Below are 11,319 nucleotides of genomic sequence, written 5' to 3' on the forward strand. Positions count from 1 at the left end.
TCACATTGTATGCCTGCCAAAGTAGATCATGCTTTTCACAAGAAAATAGATGAAATATGTGAAACTGACTCACAAAGTTAATGTTTCCCACCAGTAATAACACTCACTTCTATGTGCTTATGTCTGTTAACATGACTCACTAAGTTCTTCTGTTTTCTTTTGTGAGATGGATGGCAGCAGAATGAATTGTACAGTGTTTCTGAGCTGTATCTCAGCCAAGAATTTGCTGCCAAGGAAGATCTAGCAGTGGCAAATACATCTTAAGCAAAGCATTAAAAGAGCTGGCTTTGCAGTGTTTGGTTTAGACACTATGATGTCAGGAAAGGGTACATATATAAGGTAGTATTTTGACACCATCACCACGTAGGTTGTTTGGTTTAATACAGCTGCTGGATTTGGGGACGCACTCTAAATTTGTTTGTGTATATACCCTTGCTCTTCCACATATATGATGTGTAGTTGAAAGGAAGAAGTTTCAAAGGCAAAAAGGACAGCTAAGTACCTGTTTTCTATTTGTTTAGAGCATTTCATAGTACGTAATTGTATTTAGAAGAGGGAGAAAGAGTATCTTTGAGACTAAAACTGTAGTTTGGAAAATCTTGGTTATTTTCATAATTCTGCTGTAGATTTCCTTGGAGATTTTCAGCTAGTTGCTTAGAATCAGCTCCTCTGCCATGTTCTGTTGCTAATTTTGAAGGCAGATGAGAGGCAAAAATACCTTGCAAATTGTTTTTCAGTGGACTGCAAAGTGAAGTGGAGGTATGCGTGGAGTGGAGACAGAACAGGCTGAGGGAACAAAAGGCAATGGCATGACTGTGTTGGAATGGAGAAAGAGAGCAAAAACTGGAGCGAATTATTTTTTATTAAAGGAAAAGGCAGTCTTGAGTGAAATATTTGCAGTTAAGAAGGACAAAATAAGAACTGAATATTGCCTCCTCACTGCAGCTCATAATAGATGACTCTGAAGGCATCCCACAAACTGCAGGGGAAACAATTGCCTTGACTCATGTAGACAGGTTAAATACAGAATCTACAGCTTATTATTGTCGGGTGTGATGTACCAGAACTGTGTTTCCTGTTCAACTTGGATTAAGGCAGTTGGTTTCACAAGAGCTTTTGAAAAAAATGGATGCAAGTTGTTTTTGTCTTGTTTCTATGCCAAATATTCTCCATCCTCAGCCTCCCTTGTGCAATCTGATAAAAGGGCATTCAGTACACATCACTGTGAGCAAAACATTTTTTACATTTCTTCGAAAGTGTTCTTTACAGACTGTTGTGGTTATTTATAGCTGTAATAGGGCAAAATAATGATCTTGGTCACGATGCATGAACATTTATACCCATCTCTGAGACAAGTTTTGAAAGATTTTTTTTTTTTTTTTCTTTGGTACCGTAGGTGGGTCTTGCTTTTTCATAAATGCGTTGCTATACAAAGCATGACCAGTAAGGAATGCTTCAGTTCTTGCTTTAAAATTATTTCAGAATTTTCTTTAAAACATTCAAGATTGCATCCTAAGGAAATGAGGGTCGTTTCCGCAGGTATCATTGTGAATTGCAGTTCTTATGTTCCTAAATCACTTTCGCCTATGTGTAAAGTTTAGAAAGGCTAATATGAAGCAGAATTGCACGTTAAACTACTTGTAAAAGTTTTTTTTTAAAAAAGAAGGTTGGTTTCCAAAGTGGAGGGTCCGGTAAATAGTGTGCAGCTGATGTGGTTGTTGGTACAAAGTGAAGCATAAGAGCCAGACCTGGAGTCTTGATCACTTCACAGGAAGAAGTTTTCTTCTTTTTTTGTGTTACTTTTTGTTGGCCTTAGCGCTGCCCCCATTCATCATGCACTTTGCAGCTGTCAGCCAAATATAACGTGCTTTCTGCTACTGTACTGCACGTGAAATCAAGGGAAAATTACCATAAATTTTCCACCCAGTGTACTTTCATTAATCACTTTTTTTGATAAGAACTGTTGGGCTCCTTTTTCAAGAAAAAAGGCTGGAGTTTGTTCTGTCTCCTATTCCAGATAAGCAGGGAGCCTCTGTAGACTGGCTGCAGTGGTAGTACTGGCAGAGCTACTGACTTTAGGAAACTGATTTAGTGTTAATTCTCCCTTTGATCTTAAGGATGCACTGCCAGCATTTTAAAACTCAGCTTCCTGACTAATTTGAGCTTACACTTAAAGGATGACTGCTCATTTTGTGGCTTTAGTATTTTTTTTTTCCCATGTTGCTGTTGATGTTCTGGACAGAACAAACATAAATACCTTGAATACTGTTTAGCTCTTTCAGAGGTTGTAAACCGGTAATGTGCTTTCTAATGTTGCCGCCAGGTTAATTTGACTGGACGATGTGATGCATTTTGTTGTGATTGGTGTTAGTCTTGTTCTTCAAGTGCTAATTGCATAAAACCAGTTTCCAGTTCACTGGAAACTTAAAAGCAGCAGTATTTTTAATGTAATTACAGGATTGGAAATGGTAGTGAGCTGCAGTTTTGAAAAGTTCAGGTTGCAGGGACTAATGGAATAGTCTCAACTGTTTTAAGGGGAAGTACCTTCTAGCTTTAAGGAATGTCTGCGTGTTTCAGTTTGATCCATTTCATTAAAGTTGTGCTATTTTCACAGTTTGCTCAGCAAAACCAATTTAATTAAAATAAATCCTCTCTTACTTGTGCTATGGCCTCACAAATCCACCTACTGTAGGAAATTCTATGTTGTGTTGATAGCAGGGTTTTTTGTTGTTTTTTGTTGTTGTTTGGTTTTTCTTTTTGGGGGGGGCTATGTTGGTGGTGAGTTTAGTAAACAAGGAATGCAACTTCTTGCATTCTTTTGTGAGATTTACTGGATAATAAAAATGAATTGTTTAGGAACTAACAGAATTTTTCAGTAAATTCTTCTCAGCTAAAAATGTTGTTTTCCTTGCAATGAATGAACAATTACCAAATAACTTAGCATCTGCAATTTTTATAAATGGAGAAAGTTGATTTTAATTTTGCTTTTTATGAAAATGTCTTGCTTCAGTAGCAGCATCCATCCTGACTGAAGCAATTTCTATCCTTAAATTTAAGTGCATTTAGGTAGGGTTGTGGTTGGTACATGTGTTTTCGTGTTAAGTAGCTGTTTTCAACAGGAAAGATGATAGCTTGTTGACATTTACATACCAGAAAAGAAACCACATTGACTTTTTAAAGTTTAAATTTAGAAGTAAATGGACCGATTTTTGGCTTTAATATATCCACAATAGTGATCAGACTTTCAGTGACTTGCAAATAAGCAGAAGCATTTTTCCCGAGGCTGGTAATGTTAGATTTCTGCCGTATTAGGTACATATTTGGATATGTAACACTTTTGTTGTATTCCTTGGAATAGCATTTTCAGTCTGACAAAATGCCTAAGTGAAAGCATGAGCGGAGGTAGTGCAGTTGTCATTTTCATCACAAACTTGTCCGATGTAGTTATCAATGTATTTAAAAACATTGGCAGTCTGGGTTGAGGAGAAAGACACTGGGGCAAGACAGTGCAAGAAAAAAGGTTTGGGATTGAAAGAAGAGGTTCCCAGACATAAACTGATGTTGCTGGCAAAGAAGGGAAGATGGGGAAAGCTGTATTTCACTGTGTGTAGCTGTATATCTTAGTGGTGGGTAATTTCTTAGGCCTTAATGGAGGCATGATTAAAAGATGAGTATCAGAGTAGTGTTTTAATAGCATTAATTTTGCTGCGTGAGGTTCTAAAAAGATGAAGGGTTGACAGGAGCCCTACCTCTGCTCAGGACCCTGTGGCTACATTTGTGCTGTGAAAAAAATGGTGCAGGGCACAGGCTTGAGACCACTATTATTAAATTGTTGTTCTTTTTGCCTATTTTAATCTTGACTTTTCCATTTGATCTCTTCTGAACCCTTTAGGAAAGTTTGAGGTCACTGAAGCCAATGAAAGTGCTTGTATTCTTTGTCTTAGAGTCCCAGCCAGACAGCTCTCCAAGTCTGTTACTACTGGTTTTCTGTGCCTTAAAATGAGTGATAGTAAGGCATATTAATAGCGTTTCTATACATTGCTTCCAGATTCTCATGAGTGAAGTTTACTTTGAGCTGATCAGTTTTGCATGGTTTCAGCAAAGTTACAGAAGCTATTAGCTATCCTGAGAGCCAGCTAACTCCTCCTTACCCCTCCTGGAGGCTGCAAGACAGAATTTAGTCTGGTGTAAGCTACCATGGTGATAACTGATGTACCTCCTATGCTTAATCCTTTATAGTTATGCACACTTAAGTGCAAAGGAGGAATAAAATATCAAGTTTCATGTCCTTCTGACCCTCCGCTAGGGTGTCATTTAGGAAAGTACAGAAGACATACTTCTGAAAAACACTCAAGAAAGAGAACACAACATACCCTTGTTACAGAAAGAAATGTGATGAACAGAGCTTTTTAGTAAATACCACCTACACTGGCCTTTATGCAAAACTGAAGTCAGCAGAACAGAATGAATAAGATCTAATCTCCTACCTTGTCCTGCCATTCCAGTCCCATGTGCCTACGCAAAAATTCTGGCCCTGCTGAAAACCACCCCTAACTCAAGTTTGTGATCTGGAAGCAAGGTCTCCTCTGCTGGTGTTTCAGGAAAAAAAAAAAAATAGTTGTTGCATGAGAGTTGGTCTGCGTTTTCAGACAGTAGGCCACTGCGAAGGGTTGAAGAGTGGTCCTATGAAGCGTTCCTTTTGCTGCCTGAAACCATGCTGTCCTAGGCTGTCACTGTGCCCTTAGCTAATTGGCTTGCACTTGGCAGGTCAGCTGTTGTTTCTGCTATGCTAGAGCAATAAATCTCGGTCTCAATTCTACCTTTTCTTAATAACTGGTATGAATAGGATGACATTGTCTCCATTAGAGGCCAATTTAAGTAAATCAAACGGTTTCTTCCTAGCAAAACCAGTGTTTTCAGAACATTTGTTCTATCATTTCTTAATTACTTTATCATTTCAGAGAGAATGAGCAGAGATTGAAATCCTGCTGTGTACATAAGATCTGATTAGAGTGGTGTTCTCAAGCTTCAAAATTTATCTTTTAGTTTTGGAGCTCCTGAAGTTCAGCTGCTTCATGATTTCACATTTTGCTTCACAGCCGTGAGAGCTGGAATTCTTTTTAGAGATCATTGAGGTTGTCATCTAATCATGTACACTCTTTTGTGACATAAAAAGCAAAATCTCAAGAACTGGTAATACTGAAACTTTCTGAATGGCTGAACACACCCAGCTTTAGCTGAAGCCAGTAAGAAATCTGAATGCTTCATATCTTTAAAATTCAGGAGTCAGTTGAAAAATTCATAGCGAGGAATACACTTTATCTCGTAAATGACCAGTCTTTTACCTTTCCCTTCAGTCAAATCCCATGAAAACTGTAGTTGTCTGGGGTGGTGAAATTTAATTTTTGCGTAGTGTCCCAGCACTAAGCTCATTGCAGTGGGAAGTAAGTGGGAAAAACACACTGTAATTCAGCTGAGGGTGGGAATGCATAAGTATTGTGGAATATTCTGCAATTGCACTCACCTGCCATCAAAAAGAATTCAGAAATGGAAATGAATGTAGGCCACGTGCTTGTTTGTATTTATTTTCTTCTGAAGCAAAGATACTGGCCTCTGCTGGAGCCCTGTCAGCATTGCATGTGACAGCACTGATGTGAAATGGCATAGCTAGCCTGTGTCTGCCTGTAACCCTTTTGTAACTATCTGTCACCTTCTAGGTAACACTCGGCTGCACTTTCTGGTCCTGGTGACAGGCTGTACATCGGTGGGAAAAATCCTGGACGCTGAAGTTTACAAAATTACTGCAACAGATTTCTGTCCTCTCCAGGAAGAAACCAAGGAAGAGGAGCGCGTTACTGCCTTGAAGAAAATACTGAACTCTGGGATGTTCTATTTCTCCTGGCCTAATGCAGGCTCAAACTTTGACCTGACTGTGCGGGCTCAGAAGCAGGGTGATAACCACTATGAATCTGGTAACTCGTTCTTCTGGTTAGTACTGCAAGTTATACCAAAGTCTTCTGTTATCCTGAGCTGTATCTTATTGGTCAAAAATTCTCAGCAGGAAATGAGCATATGCATTTCAGGTGCATCTCCTTTCATTTCATTGTCATGTCATTTTACAGGGCATATGACTTTAGTGAAGTCATGGTAAATCTGGGTCAAAAACCCCACTTCTGTTTAGTTGAAACTAATCCGATAGTGAAATGCAATTCTAATAACTGGACATTTTGTGTTTTTAAGAAGGAAACACAAAGATGTATTGCTCACACTACAGAAACATGTCTCTGTACGTCATGAATAATTTCCCCTGCAGTTCTTTTTAATAATTTGCTTTAAAAGTTATCTCATAGAAACCTGCACTTGAGCTGTTCATAAATCTCATAATTTGTGCTGAAGTATCTTCTATTTCTTAAAAGTGTGTGTGTTTAAAGTCTGTAGTTCTAATGCTTCAATGTGCCCTAGTTTTTATGTTGAAAACATCAATGTTAATATGTCTGTAGCTCAGTGTAAACGTATATTGCACAAAAGGAAACTCCCGTTTCCTACACTGCTCTGTACTGCTTACTTTCTTGTGCTTATAAAGCAAAGAAAAAGTATTTCTTGTTGTGGTAAGTATTGGTTGAGTGGAAAGGAAAGTACACAAATGCTGGGGTTTGTCTTCCGTCTTCCCTAGGTGGGTTCACCTGGTTTAATTCAGTTTGTTTGCTTTACAAGTTCTGGTAGAATGCTTGACTTCCTATACTCTCATTTTTTATTTTGTAAACAAAAAGATGGTCACACAGGAAGCATAGCTGTACTGGAAAATAAGGAGGGGTATATGATGTAGGTGGAAAATAACTGGCAGAGTTAAATATTGGTGTGCTGCTAAAACGTGTGATAAGTTGTGTGGCCCAAAGTACGTGAATATTAAATAAGCAAAAAAGTTTATAATGGATGATAAATAAACATGAGAGAGCAGTTCATTCAGGCTAAATAATCTTTCTAGCTGTGATGTGATTTTGACTGGTATGATCTAGTGTTTTGAGTTTAACTCAGAAGAGAGAGATGTAAAATTTGCTTTGAACTGTGCTAATTATGCATCCCTCTCAAAAAAGCTCTCCAAGCATGTCAAGTTAGACACATAGCACAAACAAGCTGTGTCCCAGTGATGAAACTCCTAAGGTGGCAATATCCCTTAACAAAAAAAACCTTTTTAAGGTAAAAAGCAACTGTTTTTACCTGTACTGTCCTTTGAAACTTTTCTTCTCAGAAGGTAAGCGTTTGAGCTGCCCTTCTTTGATGCTTCTGGCTAATCTAGAAGTAGGCCTTGAAGAGGTTCCACTTTCCTATGTGTTGTAGAACAGGGGTGAATGGAGACGTCATCACATTTAGGGCAGAAAGATGTTCCAAAGAAAATTTATCTTGAGGCAATTATGTGTATGGGAGATTTCAGACCAAACAATAGATTCTTGAGAAAAGTAAACAATGGAATAAACAGTTACGTGATGAAAAGTGCCAGATGACCTTAGTTATAAGCAACACAAACTGCCTGTTAAATGAACTGCAACAACAAAAACATTCTACCGGAATTTATTTGAGTGAGAACTTCCACCTCCTTCTCCTAGCTCTACTCACAGAGGAAGAGATACCAAAAATTGGTTTACAGCTGCCTTTTCAGTTACATATTTAGTTTAAAAATGTAAGAATGACTTGCACCTTTTTCAGAGAAATGCTGTACTCTAGAAGAACAATTCTTCAGGAGTTTTGCTACATATAATAACTCTTGTACAGATCTGCTGTTGAGCAATAAACAATCATAAAAGGGCCCTCATCTGTGACTAAAGGCACGTTTTTGAAAAACAAAATGGGGAGAACCATAGCAATAGAAGAAACTAGCATCACTGTTAACCAGGCATGATAGATTTCTTGGGTTGTTGATCATAAAATAAATTGAAGGTTAAAACAGGCATTCCTCTTAATTTTAGTAGCACTTTTTGCAGTATTTCCATTGACTTGTAGGTCCAGTTTCCGCTTGGAAATGTTTTCCTGAAAATCCTGGTGGATTTTCAAATGGCTCTTCATCCTGTAGTGTATGCTAAGGTCTGGGCAGTACTGGTCAAAAAGTAGTTAGCTTGACAGCACTGTAATTTATGAAAAAGATTACTACGTATAAGGGTATTTCTGGAGCTGAAAGAGGTGACAATTGCATCTGAATTTATAAGACAGAGGTACAAGATATAAGGACAGCACCTTGGTGGTAGCTGTGCTATTAAAAATTGCCATGTTCTCTTCACTGTAGTAGTTCACGAGGATTTCTTCCTGATATTTCCTGGTTTTAGATAAAGGTACAACAAAGAAAGGTTCAAAGAACATTAATTGCTTAAATTAGTGGTTGTTGTGGGGTGGCACCCATGCCTATCTCTCTTATTTTATTCAGTAATGTGTATGTTGACCCTTTCAGGAACCAACTATTGCATATGCCCTTCAAACACTACCAGGTGAACTGCTCTGACTGGTTGCTGAAAGTGATCTGTGGTGTAGTGGACATTCGCACTGTTTATGCTTCCCACAAGAAGGCGAAAGCCTGCCTCATCTCTCGCATCAGCTGTGAGCGAGCTGGTGCCCGGTTTCACATTCGAGGGGTCAATGATGATGGACATGTATCTAACTTCGTTGAGACAGAACAGGTAAGCAGATGTATCCAATAGCTTTGAATAATTCAGTCCACTCAAGTTTAGTTGGGGCAGAGTTTCCAACAAGAATTAAAGGTGTTCAGCAAGTATTTTTTCCTATAACATTTAAAATATTATTGCATGTCAGATCTCTTTATTCCTGCCCATTAAGCATTTCTTTGCGATCTGTTCTTTTTCTGTGTTTCTGAGTTTTCCATGCATACAATTTTCACTAATACTTTTGATTTTTTTCCTGAATGTGAAAGTCTGGCCATTTGATCTTGTAGTGAAATATAGACATGTTTTTTTAAGCCGTTCAGAGCGCTCTGCATGTTAATTCATGTGAAATCAATGTGTAAGTTTCTCAATTGCACAAAACTTGCTTAGAATTATCAGTCATAAGGCCCATGTATTAAACAAAAGAATGTTTTCAAATCTGTTCCAGAATAAATATCACACTTTTATACATTCTGCATATATTTTTATCATATATTTTTTATAAAGTTTGTCATGTTTCCCATGCTGTAGAATGTTGGAGAAGAGCTAGTGTGAAAGACTTTCTAAAAAGTATGGTCTCTGCAGTTCATTTCTCTTTCATTCATTTTAAGTATCTCTGTTAGTCCATACCATCAGGTTTTCTGGACAAGCCATTGAAAGTCCCTTGCACTACAGTGGCATAACTGTGTCTACATTTATGTAAAATAATTTGGTTGGGGATGCGGGGGGTGATTTTCAGCGAAGACTAGAGCTGAGATTTGCTTTTGACTCTAAGGAAGTCACTGAGAATCATACAAAATCTGATGATCGTAAATATTCATGTTTCAAGTTACTCTTGTGTGCCATATTGGACTGCAGCTATCACTCCTTTGTACAGTTAGTTTTTCAGCTATAAAATAAGGGTGATTATTAACTTTCTGCTGCTCACAGGGCTTTTGCAGACTAGTGAGAACAACATTTATAGAAAGTAGGTAGTGTATGCTGTGCTATGGTGAAGACAAACTCTCAGCGCTCAAATATATCATTCTAGTTAAGAGGAAGCTGCCCAGCAAAGGACCTGTGTTCACTCGGAGTCAAATCATCTTTGTCTAGTAAAAGAAATGGAGAAAAAACACCATCTTCTCAGAGTAAGGCAAATTCCAGTGCAGCTCATTCTGGAAGAGAATTTGCTTTATATTCCCCTTTGCTTTGTGGGGGATTCTCTTCAGTGAGAGGTGGTATGACACGGTTTTTATACATACATAGTAAAAACCTTATTTCCATGCTGAGACAAAATATATGGGTGAAATGCATTCAGCAGACTCCCTTGATTGACACAGCCAAACACAATAACAGTCAGTTGGTTTTATTACGCATGGTTTAGCTTACTACCTTGAAAATGAACAAAAAGCAATGGACCCTGAAGAATCTGAAATCTTCTATGCCAGCTTAAATGAGCGCTCTCTTATTCAAGTATAATCACCTTTTCCTTTTTGAATAGAAGTAGTAATTATTAGCAGTCAGAACCATCATACAGAAATGGATGTCTCTATAAGCAGAATAGATAAATAGCTGGTAGTAGTTTTCAATAAAGGACAAGGATCTGCTCCTAAAATTTGGTTGTTTTGAGTGTCTGAGCACATCTACAAAACTGTATGTAGCGTAGATTGTTTTTATATGTGTATGTATGTGTCTGTATATGTAGGTGCACATACAATGCAAGTAGATTGTTTAGGTGATGCTTGTAAGGGGAGGCTGGTGAGACATCTCTACCTGACACAGTGAGTGTAGTGTAGAGTTACTTAAGCTAGCTGTGTTATTACTTGTTCTGGAGGAGTTATAGCTGTGCCATTGTCGGACTGACTGCTCTCAGTGCCTGACTGCTGAGAGTGGCAACCCCCCTCAAAACTGCCCATACTTTGGCACTGGTATTTCCTTGTGGCATTGCCTGAGTGTAGCGGGTCACACTCAGTGCTGTCCTGTCTGTTATGCCACTGCATGAGTCAGGCATGCCTTCGGGCACCTGTTTGTCCAAAATCTAGTAATGTTTAGGCACTTTCAAAATTTCCTTTAAGCTGTTGCCGTGATGGTACAGCTTTAACCTCTTTACCTGGTCCTGCCAGGGACAGATGTAGAGCTGCCTTAGACTTGACAGTGCTGCGTTGCTCAGCTGAAGGCTTGGTGGAGTTGCAGGCTGGTATTCCCGAGTTTGCTGGTGAGGTTTGATCCCCAAGATGTGCACAAAGCATGCACAATGTTGCAAGTGGGACTTTCTGCCCAGCGGCCAGAGTTCTTATCAGGGATGTGAGTGGCTTTTTGTTCATGTCCCTCCTTTTCCTGGTTTGCCTAGGTTTTCAGTAGGCTGGCCTGGCAGCTTTCCACTTAGTGTTCAGGCTTCCACAAATTCTGCTTGTTGGATGCCAAACTCTTCCCCTGCAGGGCTTGGGTCTCTAATGTCAGCCTCTGAATTCTTTGCTAATAATTCGCTTTTGTGCCTCTGCTCCAAAGCAACTGCAAGTCAGGTCCTGCAGCATCTACATCTTTCTAGAAAGTCTGTCAGTGCATTGGGAGATGCAGATAGGTCTGCTCACCGAAAAGTGGAATTTTCCCCTGGAATTTGGGAACAGAAGAAGGGACATATGCCATTTTAAGTAATAACTTGGTACATTCTGCTATTTTAGTTGAGTGCCTT

At 38.8% G+C, this 11,319-nt stretch overlaps 1 protein-coding gene across 3 annotated transcripts in view; it reads left to right on the forward strand.

Annotated features, from left to right (window-relative positions):
* SYNJ2 (synaptojanin 2) overlaps nucleotides 1–11,319 on the forward strand; it is a 74,034-nt gene that overhangs the window by 18,342 nt on the left and 44,373 nt on the right. For 2 of the 3 annotated variants that reach the window (XM_054194513.1, XM_054194512.1), the window contains exons 3-4: nucleotides 5,718–5,988; nucleotides 8,441–8,666. In XM_054194513.1, coding sequence (XP_054050488.1) covers nucleotides 5,718–5,988; nucleotides 8,441–8,666 — 497 coding nt within the window. The remainder of the gene's footprint in view (nucleotides 1–5,717; nucleotides 5,989–8,440; nucleotides 8,667–11,319) is intronic. The other variant, XM_054194514.1, reaches the window with a different exon arrangement.

The sequence above is a fragment of the Rissa tridactyla genome, chromosome 3 (assembly GCF_028500815.1).
Source record: "Rissa tridactyla isolate bRisTri1 chromosome 3, bRisTri1.patW.cur.20221130, whole genome shotgun sequence".
Taxonomy (NCBI): domain Eukaryota; kingdom Metazoa; phylum Chordata; class Aves; order Charadriiformes; family Laridae; genus Rissa; species Rissa tridactyla.